Source organism: Pelophylax lessonae (genome assembly GCF_965119305.1).
Source record: "Pelophylax lessonae genome assembly, chromosome: 9".
In the NCBI taxonomy this organism is placed as follows: domain Eukaryota; kingdom Metazoa; phylum Chordata; class Amphibia; order Anura; family Ranidae; genus Pelophylax; species Pelophylax lessonae.
Genome location: NC_138776.1, coordinates 54,355,864 through 54,381,975, shown reverse-complemented (window position 1 = coordinate 54,381,975; position 26,112 = coordinate 54,355,864). Strand labels below are relative to the sequence as shown.

The 26,112-nt window shown below is 46.4% G+C and overlaps 1 protein-coding gene across 1 annotated transcript in view; it reads right to left on the bottom strand.

Annotated features, from left to right (window-relative positions):
• ATRNL1 (attractin like 1) overlaps positions 1–26,112 on the bottom strand; it is a 1,075,574-nt gene that overhangs the window by 416,272 nt on the left and 633,190 nt on the right. The window contains exon 24 of the mRNA XM_082267948.1: positions 13,527–13,684. Coding sequence (XP_082124074.1) covers positions 13,527–13,684 — 158 coding nt within the window. The remainder of the gene's footprint in view (positions 1–13,526; positions 13,685–26,112) is intronic.

The following is a 26,112-nucleotide window of genomic DNA, read 5'->3' as shown; positions in this document are numbered from 1 at the left end:
TACCTATATTTGTGATCAACTATTTTCAAAGATGAAGCTCACGAAGGGCAAAATTGGAACCAAAATATCTGATGAGCACCGTGAGAATTCATTGAGAATTGCTACTATGCCTATTGAACCAGATATTGATGCGTTAGTTTATCAAAAACAGTGTCAAAATATCTCACTAGTTTTACACTTATAAAAAAAAAAAAAAAGAAGCAGGACAAGTTATACAAGCCACAGTCAAATTCTAAAATATCTTCTTTTTATTAAACTATACCTGGCCAGTCCAACCAGAAAGCCTGGAAGTCAGTGCTAAGATCTGCTCGGAAGTTCAGTGCCAGAATGAATTAGGTGGGATGGCGGTGTCGCTTTAAATTAAATTCCATTTAAAGGAAGACTTAGCAGGACCTGGTGAGGGGTTGCTGGGTAATATAAGTCAAACTCTGACAGTAATGTAGCTAGCTAGGCGAGGCTATGCAAGTCAATCAGACTCAGGAGCGCCGCGTGGATCGGCTGAAGCCGGGTGGAATGGTTGAACTCCGCTATGATTTACAGGACCATTATGGAGCTCATAAAGAAAGCAGCAAAGAGCGGGCGCTGTCTGCAGGCCTGGCTGATTTATCTCAGCACTGTGGCCATCTCTGACGAATGAGAGAAAAGCCTCCTTACAAAACCCAACAGAATATTGAAATTATTTGGATAACTTTACGCCCCAAACGAAAAGGGCGAAGCCAGGGCCAATAAGACGGTGACATTGATTTACTTGGCTCTCAGAAAACTGTAAACTGCTGCGAGGGAGCAGATTGCAATGGACACAGGCCCGTGGCACCAGTCGCAATGGGAGCTCACAGCTCTGTGGGATAGGAGAGACAGTGGGGGAAATTTATTATAGCCTGGAAATTTATTATAGCCCGTTTCCGCAATCTGTCACCCCATAAAGTACAACATCTGCAGACGAATACTCTCACTGCTCTCACCGCCATGCGTCACCACCTGCCAGCAAGGTGAGGAAGAGAGTCGTAAAAATACAAAACTCAACCGCCAACAACACACCTTGCCTGATATTCACTACTGATGCAGAATTATTTTCCAAAAAGGAAATAGAAAAAGTCAATGAGGGCAAAAGGTCAAACAAAAGAAAAAATATTTTGGATGATGCTGCAGAGCATTTATAGCCACATCTTTCTGGATAGTGTGGAAATGTTTACCCCTTGGTGCTGGCATCTCCTGGCCCTTTAAGGGGTTTCAGAGTTAAGTTTAGGATCATGCGACCGCCAAGATTGGCTGTAACAGAGGTCACATGATCGGAACGCTCCCAATCGCAAGCAGTGATCAGCAGTTTTCCGTTAGCCACCAGTAAATGTCTTGGAAGCACACAGGGTGCGTGCTCTTGGCACAGCAGGATTTACATTCTGGTACACAAATATGTGGCTGCTCGGCCCACTAATGCGCCGAGAGGCCACATATTTGTGTACTGTCAGCGACAAGAGGTTAAGTGTATCAATGGTCAAAATGTAAAATCATATATTATTTGATTTCAGTTATTTCTAGCCTACTCCTATTAATCTGAACAATACTTTGTGAAGATCGCCACACATTTCCTTGAATTCTGTGACATGTAGTCACTATGCTCCGTGAGTAGGCACTGCTGTGTCACACATTTCACAGAATCTACCTTCTGAACTACAGAGGTGCTGAGAGGAGGAGTTTCAGGAGGAGGAGTCAGTACAGGAATCACTGCTTGCAGGCAGAAAGGTACCGTGGGATATGTAGTCCTTAGAAATAAAATTCCAATGGGAAACCCTGTTTTGGTTGACAACAATCTAACAGGAGATGTTCCTTTGCTTTAGTGAAAGTCTCTCACTTACTGTTGTGTATTTAGTAAAGGCTGTGAAATCTCCCTAGTGGGAAAAAAACTAACAGGAGTTCTAAGAATCTCTTTAAATGGCTTTCCTCTGTGAATCCGCAAATTGATTTACTGCTGAAGAGGAGCTGAATGGAATGGATGTCACTTTTGTGACATCCATGCCCATTCAGTGTTGTGCTTCCAGCTTGAAACTTTTGTAACGGTCTATAGCAGTGGTCTCCAAACTGCAGGCTGTAGCCCTTTGCTTGCCTTTATCTGGCCCTTGGGGCACTATTCCTCACACTGATACGAGGCAGTATTCCTCCCACTGACACCAACAATGAGTCACTATTGCTTCCACTGATACCAACAATGAGGAACCGTTCCTCCCACTGACACCAACTATGGGGGCACTACTCCTTCAACTAATACCAACTATTGGGGAGTATTCTTCCTCTTACTGACCACATTGCTACATACAGTACATCCATTAACATCCTTTTACCTCTGATCAATTACATTTAGGCCCAAAAAACACCAAAAGGACTCAGACCTTTTTCCCTTTTTTTTTTTCCAGACCTAGACAGACTAGGAGATAATCATTCCCCTGCCCATACACAAACATTGAGCTTCCAATCAGATCTGCTTGAAAAACAGACAAGTGGATATGCTTGGCCTGCTTGTGTAAAAGGACCATTCCCTTCTATATCCCAAACTAATGCTTTAAGATAAACTTTAAATAGTATTATAGGTTTATTTTACATAGTATTATAGGTTTATTTTACATAACGTCGCTCTGTGGGTCCTTTAAGGTTGACTACACACTTCTTGACTTTCAGTTCACAGACTTTATGAATTCTGAAGCTTTTCTACTTTAGTAACATCTAATGTGTTTATCAAGTATTTAAATGACTTCTCAGTTTTTGATGTTGGGTCATCCAGGACATAACTGGAAGAGCAACAATGTAAGGTCTGTGTTCTGGCCTTTAGTGCATCACTTATAAACATGTTTGTAAAAATGTGTCCCACTCATGTAGACATAAAAGTCCTTGAGAGTCGAGCATTCTCATCTGACCTGACAACACAGAGTACCAATTATCGGTAGAAGAAACAGCTGCATACAAGGACCCAAAAAAAAGCAGCTGAAGCATATTCTGTACAGATAGATACATTGTTTGAGAAGATCTAGTACTGCTAACTACCAGGCAAGTATACAAATATTTGAAGCTCCAGCATTGAATTTTCATGTTGGCAAGGGGTTCCAGGGGTATGCTGGAGGGTTTATTGATGCTGACTACTGGGGGATCTATTGTCACTGGGGAAGGGGGGGTTTACTGTTGTGGGGAAAGTCTTATGTTGCTGGGGAGAGGGTCTATTGTTACTGGCTGCTGGAGGGTCTATTGATGCTGGCTGCTGGAGAATCTATTGTTGCTGGTGGGTATTCTGTTTCTGGGGGAGGTGTATTGCTCCTGGGGAGGATCTATTTTTGCTGGGAGGTGGGGTCCATTGTTGCTGGCTGCAGAGGATCTATTTTACTGCCTTTCTTGTTATTAACAAATTCCATACAAATTATTTAGCATCACAAAATTCTGCATTTATAAAGGGGGCAGTACGGGGAAATGGGTAAAGAACAGAGACAAGGGATGATGCTCAGGTGGTGGAGATTATGGGTGACTAGGGGGAGGGGAGTACACGCACCTGTTCTCCGATTTTTATTAAAAAAAAGCTATATATATGTAATGTAAAGTGTTTGTTTAATAACCTGAAACATGAAATAAAATAAAATGGACCAAAAAAAAAAAATAATAATAATAATAATTGTAAAGCTATTTTTTTAGATGTTGTAGAATGGTATTGCACAGAGCAGTCCTTTACGTCCTCTTATGGAGTCCCCCGCTGGAACTGTCTGCTCCCCTTTTTCCTCAAGGTGCCCTCTAACCAAGCTGTGTGCTGAGGGTGCACCCATGCAGACATGCGCCTGAGCCACGTTGTGTGCACCCACAGACACACACAGCGTGGCTCGGCAAAACCCCCCAACTTGCTCTTCACAGCCTATGACTGCTGCTGCCTGTATCCTCTGTGAGACAAGGATCAATTACTCAGTCAGGTGTTTATGGATTTGGGGTGGGGGGACAAACAAGTTGGCATTTTTTACCTTAATGCATAGTATGCATTAAAGTAAAAAATGCGTACCTACTTTTTCCTCCCCATCCATAAAATTGTGTACAATGTATTAAGATAAAAAAACTTTTAGACTTTAGAACCACAGAACATAGTGAGAGGGCCTTCCTGACCAGATATACATTAAATACATTGTTTATGTAGATCCCCACACTACACAGCTGGTGCTAAATTTGAGGGGGAATGTAGAGAGACTGTATAGTCATATTGTAATGTATAATATATGACCAATTTTTGAACATCAACCCAGAAGGCTTTAACTAAAACTGGGTCACTTTTGGGTAAACTGGCTATTCAAGAATGTGTCCCACAGAGGAGCCAAAAGATTGTCAAAGAAGGGAACAGGGAATTTTACATCTCACAATACTTTTGAATATTGATCCATTTTAATCATAGAACATCAAGCGATGCCCCCAGGTTGTGGTATTGGTAACGTTGGGCGATTTCAGGGCAAAAGAGATTTAAAACATCTGACAGTGTTTGATTGATCCATCTGTCTTCCAATGTCTTCTGATCCAGCTTTCCCCTAAAGAGGTACTCCGGCTTAACAAGCATTCCTGTTTAGACATTCGAGAGCCGGTCCATGTGGGAAGATCTAACTTGATTGATTTGTCCTCCAAAAATCAGGGCTATTGTCCCATACACATAAAATCATAGCGAATACCACAGAAAGCAGTGAGGCTGCAAGACTTATGCCTCGTACACACGCATCGATAGTTGGCCGTGAATTTTCGGCCAACGTCCGATCGGCCGATATTCGGCTTGTTAGTATGATGCTTCCGACAACCGACTTTGCGGCCAAATAAAATCTGGTGTGCATGCTATAAAATTTTTGTTGGCCGTCAACACAACGGCCGATTGTTCGTCAGTCAGTACAGATTTCGGCAGACAAAAATCTGATGAGCAAGACTGGGTATGCTCAGAGAAGAAAAAACACACGGAAAGTAAACCAACACATGACATCACTTCTGAAGTTGGTTTTTGTTGGCCGACAAAATTCGTGTGCAGTCTAGAGCACATTTCAACCAACACAACAACATTGGACAAAAGACGGCCGATCGGTCGGCCGATAATCGTTGCGTGTGTACGAGGCATAACACAAGACAGAAAGAAGAGTTTCCATCTAAAAAGTGAGGGTTAACATAATCTCTATATGGATACCAGAATAACAGAATCCATATACAATGGCCAAAGGAAAGTTAAAAGCCTATGTAAAAAAAAACAGAAAAACAAAACTTCAATTGCCTTTCTATAATAATACTTTTGCACTTTCCATTGATTCAGACTGTCTTTTACAGAAATGGAGCTGAAGGTGGGTGGGATTAGCCTGGTAGGCATGTGGCTTACAAGCCATCCCAGTGTAAGGTCCAGGCTGGGAGCTTGGGACTGGTGCATACAGAGCCAACCATGGAACAAGTGAAGCTGGGCGGGGCCTGCGGCAGATGGACATGCTAATAACTTGTCCATCAGGGGGAAAAACAGTATTACGCTTCCTCCCCAGTGTTGGCCTGTTGTGCTGTAGCCCTTATGGACACTTCTGATGTAAGGGCACCCTCTAACAGGAAAGCACATACAGCACAGAGCTCTGGCAGGATCAAAAAGTATTGAGTCGTTTTTTGCAGCGGGAATAAAAATTATTGCCTTGGTAAGCCAGTACTAAAACAACTGAAAAGCTCACCTCTAAATTACTGTGAGATACAGCATTGGCTATCTATTACACAACCTCACTGCAACCTTAATGGCTGTACATCACAGGCCAAAAAAATCCCCACCAGCGACCCCTAACATCTGGGTCCCTATCAGAGTCCCCTTATATTAAAGACTCAATAAGAATCCTTCTTTACATCCCAGTCCCTATTAGAGCCCCCATCAGAGTTTCCCGTTACATCAACGTCCCTGTTAGAGACCTCCCTTACATCGGAAGAGAAGACTATAGACAGCCAATGCTGACCTTAATCCCTAATCAGTGCAAATTGAGGATACACCACTGAATAGAACTGCAGGCCAGATAAAATCTTGTAGCAGGCCATAGTGACCTGAGGGCCATAGTTTGGGGACCCTTGCCCTGCACCATAGAGCCAGTAAAGGCATGTCTTGCACTGATGATGGCTAAGAAGCCTGAAACAGCTATATGCAAGTTGGTAATACTGGCTCTGTAAATCTATGGCTACATCTGTGCTACATACCAGGGGTTCAGGATGTACTGATAGCTAAAATTGGCAAACAGATAATGACTTGCATGACTCTGCTCATTTATCCACAAGCAGAGACCTAGCTCCTTTATTCCTGGGTTCTGTGCTGGAAGTGAGGACGTAGAAATACCTTCTGCTATAAGAATGCAATATTTTACCTTACAGATGAAATAACGACATGAAAAATACACAGAGAGGGTCACTTTTTATAAAGGACAACACATCAATTTCTAATTTTTGCCTACAGATTTACTTTAAACTGCTCATATTTACTAATCGTGCATCATTATTCACTGGTCGTCCATATTATGGTGGTTTATTCTTGACAATTCTGGGAAGTCTTTTCTCTGTCAGAAATGGGAGATTTCGTAAGAAATGATGTGCCTGGACGGGATCCATATCCCCATGCTCTGGCAGCCCTCCCGCTCTCTCCCTCGCCTCCTCCTTAACTATACATTAAAGCAGTCATAAACACTCTTTATAATACTGGAGAAGTGGCATATCGGGCCAGACGCACCCATAAAACCCATCGTATTCCTGGAAGTACTGAAACGCTGGTGCCGCAGCTGCCTGGACATCGCAATTCACGGCTCCTTATCAATGCCCGCGTCATGCAAAATGTGCCAAACAGCAATTAGTAATTTGTGGGAGATCAATGCTACGTATCTATCCGCAGTAAATCAGGCAGCATCAGCGAGCTGGTGGAATAAAGGAAGGGAGGATGGGTTGTGTTGAGCTCTAACAGGCTCTCCTTTCTGTTATATTTCCATACACATCAAACAAGTCATGATCAATTATATGAGCTCCCTAAATTCTGGCCTGGCATTCTTCTCCTGTACCCCAGCTGCAATGGCAATGTCAGAGTGGTCTTAAAGTAGAGATAGCATGAAAGCTTCATGCATGCTCAGTAATGTGTCAGTGTAACCCTTCCAGGTATTTTTTAATGCACACAAAAATTGTGGTACTCTTCCTGACAATGCCTTTATCTGTAGGATGGAGCCTTTTTTGTTCAGGCATCATCCAGGGTGACCACCTACTACCTTAATTGAGATTGCAGCTCAGAGATGACACAATCATTTAAATGATATAATATGGTTCTAAACTCTATCACGGACAGGGGTCCATATCCACAGGGGGAGAGTCCAGGAGATAACAGGAGTGTACTAGAGGGTATATGGAGATACACGTGTCACAGAGGCACACTGAGCGCACGAAGATTTACTGGGCGATATAGGGCACACTGGGTCTCAGTAAGAGAGAGACCGGCACAATAGAGTCACGGTGGTCTCCGGGTGATAAAGGGTTGGGGCCACAGGGGTCATGGGGTGACACAGGATTCTCAGGGTGCTCTACAGTCATTAAGGTCATGGGATAACACCTAATGTTTAGGGTGCCCTAAAATCACTGGTGTCATATGGCTGAATGAGGTCCAATACAGTAAGTTACCAGTGCCCTGGAGTCACAAAGGTTATGGGAAGACACAAGATGCTCAGGGGTCATTGGGGTCAGGGGGTGACACAGAATGCTCTGGGTGCTCTGGAGTCACTGGGCTCACGGGTTGACACAGGATACTCAGGGTGCTCTAGAATCACTGGGCTCATTGGGTGACAACAGGATGCTCAGGGTGCCTCAAAGTCACTGGGCAACACAAAATGCTTAGGGTGCTAAGGAGTCAGAGGTCTCAGGGTGACACAAAATTCTCAGGTTGCTCTGTATTCCCTGGGCTCACATGCTGACACAGAATAATCAGGATGCTCTGGAGTCTCTGGGCTCACGGTGTGACACGGGATGCCCAGGGTGCTCTAGAGTCAACAGGTGCCTAGAGTGAGACAGGATGCTCAGGGTGTTGCAGGGTCATAGGGTGAAACAGGAGACAAAAAGGTTACTGTACTGAACAGCAGAGTCTGCAGCAGGGGGTTTCAGTTTAGACATAGTAATGCGTTGCTCAATCTTGAGCTGCACGTCGCTTCACCATTTGAGTCAGGGTCGGCACTCCAGGTGAAGCCAGGAGGTGCTAGCAGTGACACCCCGAAAAAGGACCCAGTGCTAGAGCGGAGGAGACGCGAGTGTGACATCTACATTTCTAAACACATTTTTGTAATAACACAAGCATTTAAATATGAAAAGTTTAAAACCATCCAAATGTAGTTCATTTATTTTCCATTTTCCTTTTCTTGAGATTCCATACTTTCAGCATCCCTTTCATTCTCAGAATCTTTTGAAGCCTCTCAGATAATTACTAACAAGTCGACACTTAATAATCCTCAACTAGGATAAAGCCCCCCCCCCCCCCGCACATTGGGGGATTCCAGTAAAACAATAGAAAACTCAGTGAGGTGGAACCACGAACAAGGACAGCGGCCAGGAACCCTCCCGGCTCTGCCGACACTGACAGTGATGAGGAACTGATAAACTAGCCACAGAGGAGGCTTCGCCACGCTGTGCTTGTATTGGAGCTCATCCAACCAATGACTGGGTGCGTCTGATTAATGTCCATCTCTGAGGACTCACAGCGAGGAATTCCATAAATTATGTAAAACAAATTCACAGATTGCACAGGTAATATGGCAACAAGAGAAAATTACTGGTGGATATGCGGAAAAATGGTGGAAAGGAAAGACTCCTGATAGAAATGTAAAAAAGTAAAAAAAATCATGACAGCAGCATTCATGTCTACAATACTTCAACTAAAAGCGATAATGCAGTCACAGGTTTAGGCTGCTAGGCTAAGTCACCCAGGACAAGATGACAGGTTTTCTTAATAGCCTAACCTCAGTCAACCTGTTCTCCCACTGAAACCTAAAGCCCTAAACCTTCCTCCCCGCCCCCCCACATGACAAGACTTAGGCCTGGCTATTGGCTGCTGACGCCTGGTGTAATGGTGGTGGGGGAGGGGAGAAGCTCACATTTCCTTATTCCTGGGGGTAGTGTGTATTTCCAAGGGTTCCAGTGTGTGACTGGACTGGTGGCGGAGTGCTAGAAGGTAAGAACATTTCAAATAATTTTTAATTGCAGAAACAACTGGACAGATTAAGGTCACCCACCACCAAAAAATCCTAATGAAACTACAAGAGAACCGAAACCATTGGCGGTAGTTTTCCTTGACCCATGCGGTCAGTGTGTGCCATAAACTCCTGTTTCCGATGGTCAAAGAATTTGCAGAAGATCTCCCCTGCCTTGGAGCCCTGGATGAAGCAGACCGTTGTGATGAAGTTGAAGGAGGAGGTGGATTGCCACCAACATGACTTCTGAAGTCTTTGGGAAGATGATGATCCTCGACCAGGAGTTCAGCAAAGGGGGAGACACTGCCAGAGCAGACCTTTATACGAGGTATATTTTACATTACAGGTCTGCCGGAGATATTGGGAGAGAGTGAAGACTCTTTTGCTGCAACTTAGTTGTGAATTCTCCCATTCAGTGGGAGGAAAGGTGGGCGACGGTATCCATGTGGAACCCACACACTGGAAGGACATTAAGTGGACAGTCATTTGCAGGTTAAGGAAAGACACTTATGGGTGACCTTAAAAATCTGCAGACAAGCTTTTCTCATGGGACTTCTGCAGTAGGCTGATCAGTCACAAACCTGCCGGAGGTGTGGTAAGGATGGTCATGTAGGTAAGAACTGCAGTGAACCTGCTTGCAAGTCCTGCCGGGTTGCAAAACCATGAGACCAAGGATTGACTGAGGTCCAAGGCCTTGCAACCATTGTGGATTGGCAGACCACATCTACAAGGCCTGCTCCCAGCGAACTCTGACCTAAGTTGGAGTCCTGTCACCACCTACCAGCCAGCATGACAACCCTGGCCCATCCCCCCACAACACCTCTGTGTTAGAGAAACCCCTGCCCACCATTCTCCCTCCCTCCCTGACCCTCCTGTATTCCAGCCCCCCAAGACCTGTCCTACCTTGAAGATTTACCCTCCCTGTCTGCCCCCACCACCCCTGCCAGTGACCTTCCCATGGGCAGTAAGAAGCTAAAGAAGGTAGGGGGAGTGGCCAAGACACGGGCGAATATGGCTGCTTAAACCTTCTGCTCCTTCTCACGAGGATCCATTTTATAGCTGCCTGGGGGCGACCAAATGCTCAAACATGGGCAAACCAGAGAGGAGCTCCTCTGCCGCCCGTTCCATTATCTTCGGGTCTGAAAAAAGATAGGTAGCCAGCCCAGTAGTAGACACCTCCAACACCAAGCAGCAGGCAGTGATCCAGCAAGACAACACTGGACCTAAACCAGTGCAGGAGTCTGCGGGACAGGAGGAGGACAGGCCCCAGGTGGAGCTCAACCACACTTTTGATCTCCAAAAGGTGCTCCCAGATGCCCTCCAGTGGGATCAGCTTGAACCAGGACACTACCCAAGCAACAGACTCGGCGGAAGGATCCCTCTTCCTACAGGGGAGGTAAATTGGGCCCCTACTGACTAGTCCTAAATCTCTTTTATATGACGGCTAAGATCTCTGTCTTTTCCATTAAGGACAGGAGCATCAAGGACACGTCTAGGAGGCAGGCTGTGCTAACCTTTGTTTCTTTTTAGCAAAGTGACGTCTTCATGCTGCAGGAGAATGCTCTGCCCTTCTCTAAGAGGTATGCTCATCTGCCCTCCCAGTAGACCCAAAATCCCTCCTACTGGTCTGGAAGTGGCGACTGAAAGTCTGCCAGAGTAGCCATTCTTGTCAGGGGTGGTCATTCTATGGCTGAATCTGTCCAGGAGTTCATCCGTGTCCGACTTTTGGTCATAGACAGTTCATGGGCAGGTGAGCCGATTACGCACATTAATGTGTATGCCTCCCTGAAGCAGAGTGCGTGACTGGAGCTTTTCCAAACCTGCAAACCCAGCTTGTCGCTTCCAGAGCAGAAGTGCTTTGTGGTGATGTCAACTGTTCAATAGAGGAGGGTGGGGGTAGTTCCAGCATGTATGCTAAGCTTGATGCTACATCGTGAGATGATCACTGAGGCCTCCTTACTGGAAATTGTGGATTCCATAGGGAACAGTGCCCGGAACTATGATTGGTACCACCTCAATGATTCTTTGCCTTCCAGGATTGATTTCATGTTCCCCTCCAGGGCAGTCAGGCATTACGGGTACTCCATAATCCCCTGCTTTTCTCTGACCACTGGGCCATTTATTCTCTGGGTGACCAAGGCGAGAGGTTTGTCCCTAGTCGAGGCTATTGGATCCTGCTGAAAAGTGAGGAATTGTTGGAGGAACCCAGGGAGGCCTACGTCACATTGCAGGAGGAGAAGAGGTTCTTTGGAAAGGTGAGTGAATGGTGGTAGTTTGTAAAAGTCAAGTTGTGCAGCTTCTTTCAGGCAACGGGACGTCACCAAGTGTGTACTAGGAGGAGGGAACTCAGGGGACTCTCTCTCACCGCTGCTTTTTGTTTGCTGTATAGTTGTATAGAACTCTTCACTTAATACATCAGATGTAATCCAGAGATCAGAGGGATCACTACTTAGGGCCCAGACAGAACGAAAGTTAAGTGCTCGCTCCAGCTACGACAACTTTGGCCGAGCTTCAAGGGCAAAAGTCAACTACAGGAAGTTAGAGGCCATGCTCTTTGGTAAGTGGTTCCTGCCTTCCACTGCGTCCATCTCATTCAGAATCAGAATGGACTTCATCAAAATCCTGGGGCTTTAGTTTGGCATTGAGGGTGCAGCCCTGAAGTCTTGGCAGGAAAGACTGTCAAAGATTAATCAGATATTTGGACTATGGAGCCTTAGAGAGCTCTCCATTGAAGGTACTGGTACTCTGCATTTGGATCCTCCCTGTGTTGCAGTACCTCGCCCAAGCCTGCTCCCCCCAGGTCAACACGTGCAAGACCACCACCAGGGTGGGGTTTTACTTCTTCTGGGGCTCCAAGATCAGAAAAGCACGCAGTTATGTTTAAGGAGCTCCTCAAAGGCAGTAAAGGTGTGCCCGGCATTGCAACACAAGTGAACACAAGGGAGGGTGATCTCTGCTTGCAATTGCATCAGCAGGACTCCTGCCTCTTTGGTGGACCCTTGGATGGTACAAATGAACAGCTCCATCCCCTACAACTGAGGCATTTATTGGTATTACTTGGACACTTTAAAGTTTATCAGAGTGCAGAGGCTGGAAGGAGTTAAGTCCAACTTTTGGACCAAAGACTATCTACAAGTTGATCGGAGACAAGGGCATTTTGGAATCTGTTCCAAAGTGATCTGGAGGAATGTTTCTTCAAAAGAGACTCGCCCATAGGCACAAGATGGCAATCCAAGGGGGAGTTGCCTCAAAGGACCTTTATGCATGCCAGAAATCTGTGCAGATAAGGGCATCACCCCTTTTGTATCATCCATTAACAACCTACTCTGCATGTTTTCTGGGAGTGCCCCATTACACAGGACCTGTTGAGGGTCCTGGAACCAGAGCCCAAAGGCTTTATACCACAGATAGACATCACCCACTTTGGGGTGCTAAGTGGAGGACATTAATGGTGTCTGGCGGGTGATGTGTTGCTTTAAGGATGTTTTGTGGTGTGCCAAAAAGCGCCTTATCCACCAGAAGGAGAGGATGTCCATAAACGACTGTCGAAGACTGGTTCACAGTCTGCTTAGAGAATGTAAACTTATGGACTTTAAGGAAAAAGAGGATGTCTAAAGAAGACTGCCTTTTCCCCCACTCTCCTTTTTTGTGTCTTTGTCCTTTCAATAAAGCTTTGGGTCTGTGAATTATTTTCCTCTCCCTTATGCCTGCTGTAGTGCATGTAGGACATATGGGACAGGGGTCTAACTCTGATATTGCACCACTAGGTATTTTGGTGGTATCCTAGGGGGCCACAGTACTATGTGGTAAAGCAGCACCATACATGACTGTTCAGAAAACTTTGCTCTGCACATCAAATAGGCATCATACTGCGTATTGTATGTCATTTATGTAATTGGAAACTGTATATAGTGTATTTATACGCTACATACGCTATGCTATTTACTCGCACTACAGGGTGGAATGTACCACGATTAAATGATTGCTTTTCTTATATATTTTCTATATAGAGTATATTTTTTCAACCAAAAAGTGTGTAAATGTGACATAGAGACCTTAGATTATACGTTTCTTGAGCGCACATAAAGTAGGTGCATCGCCACAACACTGTCAATTTAGGGATAAAATACCACTTTGTAAGCAAAACCCAAATACATTTCAAGACAAGGGATAAATGGTAACCGATTTCAAGTAATTGTGTTTTGTAAGCGATGGTAAATGTACAACAAACCTTCTGTGGAGATGGCCCATTGAGTGATTGTGCTAAGACCACCCACCATAAGTTTTTACAGGGTCTGTAGGGAAAAGTGTGAGACTGACCTGGATTTTGATTGGCCAGGAGAAATTGCTGACATAGACATAGAAAGTGATGTTGGGATTGCTCCGGAAATTAAACTTCTCACATGAGAAACTGTCCCGATATTCTTTAATGTTAGACCGAGCCACCAGCGGGACCTCTTCCCCCGATATTGTGCCAGCTGTAAACACAGAAGCAATGCAAGTTATAAAAGTGGAACTATACATTATACAAAATAATCACAGTACAGAATTTTATAAGTAGATTTAATTGTTCAATATAAGAAACCATCACTATTTTATATGCTATATGTAACTCTATAACTATACAATTTAGGAAGCTGTTTTCCATACTGAGTTAAAGCTTAACACACATTATGGTGAAGTTAATTTACTAGAGTAGATCAGGTTTACTTTACAAAATAAATGCATGCTTATCTTAGTAAATAAAGTTAAACAAAGTTAAAATTCACTTTACAAAAAAATACCCAATCATGTGCAACTCCAGCATAAGAAAATATTGTCTAGATACAAGAGTCCTGTGTATTCTTTCTTGAATCTTCGTGTAGTTTGTGTATTTCTTCCACCTGTGCAGTAATCCACTTTAAAACATTTCCTGTAATAAAGACCAGCCCTGCTGCTTTCTCTCTCTATGCAGGGTGACTGGTCTTGTCTCCGCCCCCTCCTGTAGTTCTTTGCAGGCGGCTTGTAGTATGTGGAGCCCGATGGGCCCTTCCCACAGCTTTGCTCAGGCTATTTACAGCAAAGCGATGATGTCACTGCCATTTTTACAAGGTAACAACTGGGTCTGTAAAAACTTTTTGTATACACAACGTTGTTCTATATCCTTTGTGGCTATTGAGGAATTTACTGTATTTAAATGAGTATTTTTGTGCCCACAGCTCAACTTGGAAAAAGACAACATTTTTGCTCACACATGAGTGCGCACAACATCACCTCATTCAAGCTCAGTGAAAATTTATTTTGCAAAGTGAACACAGACTACTACTTTTGCAAATCAGGTTGGACATGTCACTGCACAGTACTGTATATTATACTCTGTGCTAAAATTGTACTAGAGTGCAAAAACATTAGATATTTGAAATGCTGCATTTTATAAGAAAATAAACCCTAAGAGCCGGTTCACATTAGCGCGACTTGTCAGGCGACTTGTCAGCCTGACAAGTCGCGCTCCCTCGCGGTCCATTGACCGCTACAGGACCCGTTCTAACAAGTCACTCCGACTTAGAAAAAGGGTCCTGTACTATTTCGGGGGGCGACCTCGGAGCGACTTGCATAGACTTCCATTATGTGAAGTCCCTGCAAGTCGCTCCGAAGTCGTGGTGCAATGTAATGCACAAGTCGCCCCCGAAGTAGTAAGGAGTCGTGTCGCGCTAATGTGAACCAGCAATCTGTTTCTCAGAATGTTTGGCATCAAGTTTTCTTAAACGAAACTTTTTTGTGACTTTGTACCTGCCAGTAGGCTGATAACGCTAAAGCTGATCATGCATGGAGTGAATTCTGTTTGGTTCCCAAAGAACCAACCCAAATTTTAGTCATAGATGGCCCTGTTGTCACCCTCCAGCCCAACATACTTTGATAGGAAAATCAAAAGAAGGAAGGGGAAAAACTGTCAGCCAAACAGCAACTAGATCCAATCAGCTGCAGTCACTGTTTGGGTGTCCTGACAGTCGTGGGTGTCAGCTGTCAGAATACAAAAGCCGGCAGCAGCAGTGGGAGAAGTCAATAGATTTAGCTTGTTCAGACTGCAGGCCTGAACTAGAGAAATCCTTTTATGCATATGGCTAGTCTAAGATGCTGCCTTACAATTAGCAGCGGGGTTGTCAGCTTACTCTGTGCCCTCCTTCAGTTGGCTGTTGGGTTGCCTATCAGATAGACAGGCAGGCAGTCTAATGGCCAACCAAAGGAACTCCCACAGCAGGCCGACAACACTCTTGTTAACTACGAGGCAGTGGCAGCTTTAAATAAAAATTTTTGGTACTGGCAGGATCTCCAGGTAAAAAACTGCAAAAGATTTTACAAAAACCTTTCTTAAAAATTTGTACCCAGTCAGACATGGTGGTAATCGTAATGTAACACTGATTATTATGGCTGCTTTATAATTGGGCTGATTTACTAAAACTGCAGAGTGCAAAATCTGGATCTGAGCTCTGCATAGGAATCAGTCAGCTTCCAGACTGTTTGTCAAAGCTAAATTGAACAAGCTGAAGTTAGAAGCTAATGGGCTACCATGCACCACCGCACCAGATTTTGCACTCTCCAGTTTTAGCAAATCAACCCTAAAGTGTCATTTTTTCAGGTTTTACCTCTACTTTAATGTCAGACAATCCTAAATCACATAAATCAGCCAGTAGTAGGGTAAGAAAGGTTCTGGACAGAATTTTCCTGCTGTATTTGCAGTCTGTTGATGAAATGTATGCAGATTACATGTCGGTGGTAAATGGCTTTTTTTTTCTCTGGAAGGTTACAGCATCTCTGTCCTTTAATCAGCAGCATCCTGCCGCTGTGTCCGATGTCGGGCTCTGCCACTAGGACAGCAATCACGCCGGGTCAGCAACGTCACTCCTAATGGCTGGAGCGCGATGTACTGGGTATAAATATGGATGAAATCATCCCTGCACAATTCATTACAGAAAACAAAAGCTAAGACGTCAAGAGAGGAAAAAAAAAGCTGAACTAAAATATGCTCCGCGCAAACATTAAAAGGCGAAGTTTAACCTGCTTATATTTTTCTTCCCCTGGTCAGCTAGGGCCGATGCAGAAACTAGGTCAGCAGCAACAGGGGGTTTGACAAACACTCCCAGTGACTGCAGGTGCTGGAAGTGTGTGTATATCTGACGGGATGGCACTGCCAGATGGAAGCAATTGGGTGGCTATACCAGCCCCGATCCCTTCCACACACCCCTGTAATGGCAGCCGAGGTGCCACTGGGGAGAGAGAAGGGATGCCAGAAAACATGGTGTGCTCCCAGAAGCAACATGAAAAACGCCACTTTCAGGTCCCACTTTCCCCTGCTGAGTAGTGCTGAAGAAGAAGCTGGGTTCCATCAGCTTTATTGGAGGGTAGGTAAGACATCAGGGGTCTTTTAGACCCCTGGCATCTCATTAGAAAGAACCTGCCACCAAAAAATCATCCATAGGGGACTCTATGTCCCCTATGTAATGAAAAAAAAAAGTTTGTCACCATTTCACGGGCGCAAGCAATTTTAAGGTTTGGCAGGTTTGGTATCTATTTACTAAGTGTAACCTCATCTTTTATATTTCACCAATTAGGTCATTTATTGCATTTGTGTGCCCTAACATTAACTTTCCTGTATTTTTATTGAAATTTAGTATTTCCTAAACTGCTGTGCTAATATCAAGTGACTTACCACTACTTTATTCTCTAGAGCAGGAGTCTACAAACTTTCTAAACAAAGGGCCAGTTTACTGTCCTCCAGACTTTTGCGGGGCCAGATTGTGGCTAGTGGGAGTAGATAATGTCTCAGGCTAATTGGAAGTAACAAAAATTACACAGCACCCCTTGTGGTTAGAAAGAGGAGGAATAACGCCCCATCTTTGGTGTTAATGTAAGGAATAGTGCCCCATTAATGCAACGCCAAGCTGCTGCAAGCAAAGCCAACAGAATATTAGCATGCATTAAAAAGGGGATTCACTCCAGAGATAAAATTATAATTCTCCCACTCTACAAGACTCTAGTCTAGCTGCATTTTGAGTATGCCGTCCAGTTCTGGGCACTGGTCCTCAAGAAGGATGTGCTGGAACTGGAGAGAGTCCAGAGAAGAGCAACAACGCTAATAAAGGGACTAGAGGATCTTCGCTATGAGGAAAGACTATAAGCAACAACAACTTATTCTCTCTGGAGAAGAGAGGCTTGAGAGGGGATATGATAGCGATGTACAAATTAGGGATCGACTGATATCGTTTTTTCATTGCCAATACCAATATCAATATTTTGGTCATCGCGTATCGGCCGATATTTTCGTACATTTAAAAATTATTTTTTTTTTTTTACTTGACAGGTACTCTTGTGGAGGGATCTGGGAGTCTAAAAGACCCCAAACCCGGGGGGCGTGTCCAAGATGGCCACCGGAGCGGACGCTAAGTAGGAGAGCTCCGTGTGGATTGCCGCTGCTTACCTGGTCCCTGCACTTACCGACCTTCCTAAGCTGCTCTTCCGACCCGTGCTGTGGCGGTGGATGTGATGCGCCGCAGCTCCCGCTCCTCTCACCGCCCGAAGTCCGGTAAATCCTCCGCTGCTGCTGTCCCGAAGGCCCTTCCCGCCAGACAATCCAACATGGCGTCCCAGACGGATGGTGCGGACCCGACCCAGCGCGACTCGGAGCAGTTCACGGCCCTGATGCTGGCTATAACTACTTGCCAAGCCACCCTAACGGGAAAGATAGACTCGATCCAGTCCGACATCGGTCTCCTGCGGAGGGACATGGACAAGTTCCGCACCCGCGTGTCGGAGGTTGAGCGCCGGGTGGGGGAGGCGGAGGACAATATCCATGACCACACAGGTGTTCTCCACACCCTGAAAGTCAAGGTGAAATCTCTCGAATCCAGGGCAGAGGATGCGGAGAATCGGAATAGGAGAAATAATCTCCGGGTGGTCGGCCTTCCTGAGGGAGCTGAGGGTCCCGACCCTGCGTCTTTCACTGAACGCCTGCTGCGCTCCCTCCTTCCCCAGGCACAGTTCTCCCCATTTTTTGTGGTGGAAAGGGCGCACAGAATGCCTGCAGCCCGTGGGCCCCCGGGGTCCCCACCACGCACATTTATCTTCCGCCTTCTCAACTTTCGCGACAGGGATCTGGTCCTGCGGGAAGCTCGGAAGTTGGAGTCCCTTCACTTTGAGGCAGCTAAGTTAATGATCTTCCCTGACTACTCTGTGGACACGCAAAGGCTCCGCCGCTCCTTTGACCATGTCAAGCTGGATCTTCGTAACAGGAAGATAAAATACAGTATGCTTTTTCCCGCTCGGCTGCGGGTGCAGGATGGGGAATCGGTCCGGTTCTTTACTTCACCAGATGAGGCCTCACGCTGGATTGAAACCCTCCCGCGGACCTGAATCGTCTATCCTGGCCCACCTGCCTTCTACTTATTTGGATGACCTAAGATAGTCTGGTTGAGCCCTGGAGCTTAATTTTTCTCCCCCCCCTTTATTTTTTCTCCCGGACTATGACTATCTGCCCTGTTGGCCCTCTTGCTGATGCCTTCCAAGCCTGTCTTTTGATATGCTGCTATGGGGCCTTGGAACTTGTGTTACTGGATTTACTTTTCATGGTTGTTACTCCTTCTGACGTTGTCTGCATTCAAGCTTTGTGCCCCCGGACTCTTCCGGGTGATTCGCTATCCTGCAGGGACCGTGAGTCCGTGATTTTTCCATTCTACATGGCGATCCACGTTGGGGCCTGGACTCTGGAACTTGGCCTTACATCACCCTTCGGGGTGCCACTGTTCACTCCCCTCTATGGCAGTTGCCATCCTGGTTTGGGGCTTTAAAACGCACCCATGTTCTGGGGCTTGCGTGCGGTGGGGGGTGGGGGGGGGGTGTTTGTTTTGCCTGTTTTTTCTGTTGGGGTTTACTGTTCCGTCCCCCTTTTTTTTGTGGGTTCCTTTTATGCAACGATGGTCTTCTGGGCTGCTCCTGCTGTTTTGGGGCTGCCCTTTACTAATGCTTTTGTCCTATGGTGCTGTGTCCCTTACCCTTTCCTCCTTCCTGACTGATCCTGGGGTATGGGTGGAGATCCAGACCCCCTTGTGCTGCCCTTTCCTGTTGCTATGGCCCCCCTAGTCATTGTGTCCTGGAATGTCCGGGGCCTTAACTCCAAATTTAAACGTTCACTTATGTTTGATTACCTGAAGAAATACCGTCCGCATATCTGTATCCTCCAGGAAACCCACCTGGTGGGCAGCAGACTCCTTGCGCTTAAGAAACCATGGGTGGGCTCCCACTACCACTCTACGTACTCCTCCTACTCGAGGGGTGTGAGTATTCTTATCCACAAGTCCCTTCCTTTTGTATTACTGGATCTCCGCCTTGACCCAGGGGGTAGATATGTTGTACTGCATGCTATGTGTGATAGACTTGAAATGGTTATTGCGGGGATCTACAATCCCCCCCCGGCAGCTATGTCTCTCCTCCACACGCTGACCCCGATCCTAGCTCAATACCCTTCTGCCCTTGTACTGTTGGCCGGTGACTTTAATATGCCCCCGATCCCCTCGGTGGACAGGATGAGAGGCGACCCAGCCGAGGACTCCCCACTTTCCCGGTGGGCGGAGGTTTTTGGCCTCTGGGACGTCTGGCGGTGGAAGCACCCCCATGAGCGGCAGTTTACCTGCCACTCTGCCACTTATGCTACACTCTCCCGTATTGACCTCATGCTGGCCAGTAATCCCCTCCTAGCACTCACCCTTGAGGCCTCCATCCTCCCTAGGGGCATTTCGGACCATGCTCCTGTGCTCCTAAGGCTCGGCACGGACACGTCTCCTGGGCTTTGCCTTTGGCAGCTGTCTCGGTTTTGGGTCACGGATGAGAGGGTGGCTCCAAGGGTGACGTCTGAACTCCTGGATTTCTGGGTTCACAACAAGGGCACCGCAGACTCTGCCACGACCTGGGATGCATTTAAGGCCTATGCTAGGGGCCAGTACCAACTGCTTATAGGGACGGCCCGTAAAGAATCCTCTCTGGAGCTGGAGGACCTGGAGTCCAAGGCCAAGAGACAGGAAGCGGAGTATGTGACCACCGGTGATAAAGAGGTTTATGGTGCACTGACGATGACCTATAGGGAAATAACCCTCCTCCGGACTGTTTCCTGCAAAAAATTGGTGCTCTCCCAGACGCAACGTATTTTTGAACAAGGGGAGCGAACGGGCAGGTTGCTGGCATGGCTCTCCAGGGAACGCTCGACCACTGCCCATATAGCTCGTATTAGAGGAGATGACGGCTCTGTCTGCTCAGACCCTGCTAGAATCAACGACCACTTTGCTAGTTTTTATGCCCGACTTTACGCCTCCAGAGTGGACTATACTGATGCTGACTTAGACTCCTTTCTTTCCCTAGTTGACTTCCCTGAGTTGTCTACAGAGGCGGCGAGACGCTTGGAGGCCCCCTTTACTTTGAAAGAGGTCAAGACTGTGATAGGCTCCCTGCAGACGTGTAAGACGCCCGGCCCTGACGGGCTCCCATCTGAGTTCTTTAAGGCTAATGAAGATGTCCTCCTAACCCACTTCCATGGCCTGGTGAATGAGGTGGCTAAATTGGGCACCCTCCCCCAGTCCATGGCCCAGGCGGTGATCGTGGTGGTGCCCAAGCCCGGCAAAGATCCTGAATTGTGTGGGTCTTATAGACCAATCTCTTTGCTTAATGTTGATGCCAAGATCTTTGCTAAACTCCTTGCTAATCGCCTGAACTCTGTGATTTTGTCCCTGGTGCACGGCGATCAAACGGGCTTCATGCCGGGTAAGGGCACTGACATCAATCTCCGCTGCCTCTTCACCAATTTGGCATATATAGGCGACTCTGAGTCCCCGGGTCTTGTGGCTTCCTTGGATGCGGAGAAGGCCTTTGATTCCGTGGAATGGGGCTTTCTCTGGCAGGTGCTCAGGCGTTTCGGGGTGGGTACCGGGTTTATTTCCTGGATTCAGCTCTTATACAACAAACCTATGGCCCAGGTGCGGACGAATGGTATTCTTTCGCCCCCCTTTGAGTTGAGTAGGGGAACCCGACAGGGGTGCCCACTCTCCCCCTCCCTGTTTGCTTTGGCGTTAGAACCCCTGGCTATTCTGATAAGATCCCTCCCCGCCGTTGCGGGGATCCCGGTGGGCCCCTTGATGGAAAAGATCTCCCTCTATGCGGACGACACTTTACTCTACCTCCCTGATGCGGGGGACTCTCTTGCTGCAGCCCTTGAGATTATAGATAGGTTTGGTAGATTCTCGGGAGTCCGGGTTAATTGGAACAAATCCCTGCTTTTCTCGCTGTCGCCAACGCCGCCGCCCTCTCCACCCTCCCTGCCGCTGTCCTGGGTTCCGAGGTTTCGTTACCTAGGGATTGAGGTTCAGAGAGACCTCTCCTCTTTCTTGTCGGACAACCTATACCCTGTGCTCCAACAACTTATACTTCGGTGTCAGGCCTGAAAGACGCTCCCGCTCTCGCCTGTGGGTAGAATTAACCTTATTAAGATGACCTTTCTCCCTAAATTTCTGTATATTTTCCGGAATACCCCGGTCCCCATTCCCCGGTCTTTCTTTCGTAGATTGGATACGGTCCTTTCAGCCTTTATTTGGTCCGGTTCTGTCCCCCGGATAGCGAGAAGTACGCTACAACTCCCGCTTTCACAGGGGGGGCTGGCGTTGCCCTCGTTTCGTCAGTACTACTGGGCGGCGGTCTTGGTGACGGTGCGATGGTGGTTTGCTCAATCTCGTTCCAATCCGTCGGTTAATCTCGAGGCGGCCATCCTGGGATCGTACGCGGCGCTCAGTAACCTGGTCTACAGAGGCCCTAAGGCACACCCCAACGTGACTGTCCCAATGCGTACCACGGTTCTGGTCTGGAAGCAGGTGTCAGAGGCGGTATCGGATGCTGGGGATGTCTCCCCCCATGCCCCTCTCTGGGGGAACCCTCGTCTCCCTCATTTCTACTCAATTCCTGATCCGGCTCTTTGGGCCGGTTACGGAATCAAGAAACTGGAACATATTATGCCAGGGGGTGACCTACGTTCATTTGATGAGCTCAGGTCTGCCTTTGCACTCCCCTCATCTATGTTTTTCCGTTATCTTCAGCTTAGGCACGCGTACTCTAGCCAATTTCCCACTCATCCCCAGGTAGCTCCACACACAGTTGAATGGTTTCTCATTACCAAGAATGAGGATAGATTGCTTTCCTCCATCTACCTTAGGATCTCGACTCATGACCCTGTGGCCCTGACCAGACTATTTGACGCCTGGCGGAGGGACATCCCTTCCTTGACGGTGGATGACTGGGAGGAAGGCCTGGGGAACTATATTCCGCTGGTCATCTCCGCAAGAGACCGCTACACACAACTCCGCTTCCTTCATAGAGTTTACTATACCCCGCAAAAGTTGGCCCGGATTTACCCCGATAGGTCTGACCGTTGCCCCAAATGTCAAAACGCTCTGGGCTCCTTTATACATGTGGTTTGGTCTTGCCCACTGATCCAGGACTTCTGGAGGGTGGTTGCGAGGGAGTTGTCTACAATAACGACCCTGGATGTCCCACTAGACCCCAAGCTTTTCCTCTTGGGTGTGGCTGATGGCCTCCCTGCAGGGAAAAACGCGAAACTCCTGATTTTTTACGCTTCTTTTTACGCCAGGAAGACTTTGCTTGCCAACTGGAGGAAGTCTGATCCTCCTACAGTGTCCCAATGGCGGAAGGTAGTGGATGCGGTTCTTCCCCTGTATAGACTAACCTATATGTCCAGGAAGTGCCCCGCTAAGTTTGATAAAATATGGGGACCATGGCTGGGTCGCTAGGCCTCTCCCCTACTGATTGCTGGTGGCGAGGCTTCGGCCTCCGCGCTTTCACCCCACTCTTTCTCTGTTCTCGCTATTTGAATGCTGTCATTTTTTTTAATCTGGCGCCAGTACCCAGATATGTCATGACATCACTTCTGGGTTTTTGCATGGAGACCCGAATGTGGCTTTGATCGGGTCTTTGGAGGCTGTGCAGGCTGGTTGCCCGGGTCTCCCCGTGGGACGGGAGACCCGGGCGAGCCGCGGAAGGTGGCGGGGGCGTCCCCTCCCGCTCCTTGTAATGACAGCCGAGCGGCTTCTAAACCGCATCGGTTGTCATTACAAGACAGCCGACCGTCGGCTATGGACGCCGGTTTCCGGGGTGGTGCCTCTAGCTGCAGGCATCACTCCGGTACAAACACTTTCTGAAATATCGGTAATATCGTTCACCTTGGTGGGTGATTTTGATATATCGGGGAAAGTGCATATCGGCCCTTGATATATCGGCTTTGCCGATAATCAGTCGCTCCCTAGTACAAATACCATACTGGTGACCTTAGCACAGGGGAAAAAAACTTTTCAGTGAAAGGGAGTTTAAGAAGACACATGGCCATTCACTGAAACTGGAAGAGAAGCAGTTTAACCTTCAACTGCATAGAGGGATATTGAATTCTCTTCCATAAGCAGTGGTATCAGCAAGGAGCGTGGATAGTTTAAAAAAAAACACTTTGATGGGCACCTTAACGATAACATACAGGGATTTAAGTTTTACTATTGACATAAACACAAGCACACTCACGCACCACAGGTTGAAATGGATGGACTTGTGTCTTTTTTTCAGCCTTACCAACTTTGTAACATGTAAAATGTAAAAATGGTGTCAGAGGAAGAATTTATTCTGCCAGAACACTCCAATCAGCGCTCCCTGCCATTGGCTGAGAGTGTTGATCAGGAGTCGGTCGGCTGCTGGTTTTCCAGCATGCACGTCCGACAGAAGCCACGCGCTGTGACCACGTGACCTCCGGGATTGTATGCCGGACGGAGCTTTATCACCGGGTGTCACTTACGACAAGTGGGTGAGAGATGGAGTGGTATTGGGAGGGTGGGATATGGAGCGGGTGAGGGACAGGGCGGTATTGAGTGGATGCCGAACTAAGCGGTATCACCCAGGTATCACTTACGGCAAGTGGGTGAGAGATACCGATCTGCTAATGTGGAATTGCTTATATCTTTTGTATATATGTGAGTGGCATATTCAATAACATTTCTAAACAGAATTATGCTATGTGACATCATTTTACCCTTACATGAGCAATATTTGGAATATTGGTAATATCGGCCATTCCAGGGCCGATACCGATATATCGGCAAAAGTGAATATCGGCCCTCCGATAATCAGCTTTACCGATAATCGGTTGATCCCTAATACAAACTGTCCTATGGCGATATCATTTCTGTAACAATCTTTTTTAGCTGCCACAGGTATCGCAGTCAGCGCTGTTTCATAGTATAAGCCCTGCGGTGTCCTACACGGTGCCACTATACAATGCACAGCACAGATTTGCTTTTTAAATCAATAGAATTTTTTTTTTTCTCTTTTAGGGTTGTGACAAACTGCGACAGCTCAAAATGTCTTAATTTTATGGGTGGAAAAATTTGAGCAGATGCTGCGTTCTATGGCCTTGCCTTAAAAAAAAAAAAAAAACTTGCGTCGGGGAAAATGAATGAACTAATATATTAGGAGATAAATTTCCCGATAAACAAGTCCTGTTTAGTACCTTCTCCAGCGCCGACCCGTCGAAAATTTACTCCGCATGTCAATAAAAATTCACGGCTTGGTGCGCCAGAGAGGGAATGTGCGCGGGCCGGGGGGACGGTCCGGGGAAGGAACACATTACATACCGATACATTGTGACATTTACGAGCCGCATTTAACAGCCCGGCAGTTCTGTTTGATCAGGGAGATGGATTGGTAATTACGGCGGGAGATCGCACCGCGAAGGTCTTCGCATGTCTGAAGGTGGAATAATTGTATTCATTTGCTAAGTCACTGAGCCACACTGGTAATTGTTTTTGATCTGTACACAAAGGAACGCTCCGGCCAATGGGAAAATATCACATTTAACTACTTCAGCTCTCATACCTGAACACTTCCTAAGAACCAGAGCAATTTTTCCATGGGCCCTGTGTATTTTGTAATAACATTGTCATAACTTAAGATACCAAATGAAAAAAAAAAAATAAATAAAAAAAAAATATATATATATATATATATATATATACATATACATACAGTGCCTTGCGAAAGTATTCGGCCCCCTTGAACTTTTCGATCTTTTGCCACATTTCAGGCTTCAAACATAAAGCTATAAAACTGTAATTTTTTTGTGAAGAATCAACAACAAGTGGGACACAATCATGAAGTGGAACGAAATTTATTGGATAATTCAAACTTTTTTAACAAATAAAAAACTGAAAAATTGGGCGTGCAAAATTATTCGGGCGTGCAAAATTATTCAGCCCCCTTAAGTTAATACTTTGTAGCGCCACCTTTTGCTGCGATTACAGCTGTAAGTCGCTTGGGGTATGTCTCTATCAGTTTTGCACATCGAGAGACTGAAATGTTTGCCCATTCCTCCTTGCAAAACAACTCAAGCTCAGTGAGGTTGGATGGAGATGTTTGTGAACAGCAGTTTTCAGTTCTTTCCACAGATTCTCGATTGGATTCAGGTCTGGACTTTGACTTGGCCATTCTAACACCTGGATATGTTTATTTGTGAACCATTCCATTTTAGATCTTTTGCAGACTACATCAGGTTTTCTTCCAGAATGGTCCTGTATTTGGCTCCATCCATCTTCCCATCAATTGTAACCATCTTCCCTGTCCCTGCTGAAGAAAAGCAGGCCCAAACCATGATGCTGCCACCACCATGTTTGACAGTGGGGATGGTGTGTTCAGGGTGATGAGCTGTGTTGCTTTTACGCCAAAAATAACGTTTTTCATTGTTGCCAAAAAGTTCAATTTTGGTTTCATCTGACCAGAGCACCTTCTTCCACATGTTTGGTGTGTCTCCCAGGTGGCTTGTGGCAAACTTTAAACGACACTTTTT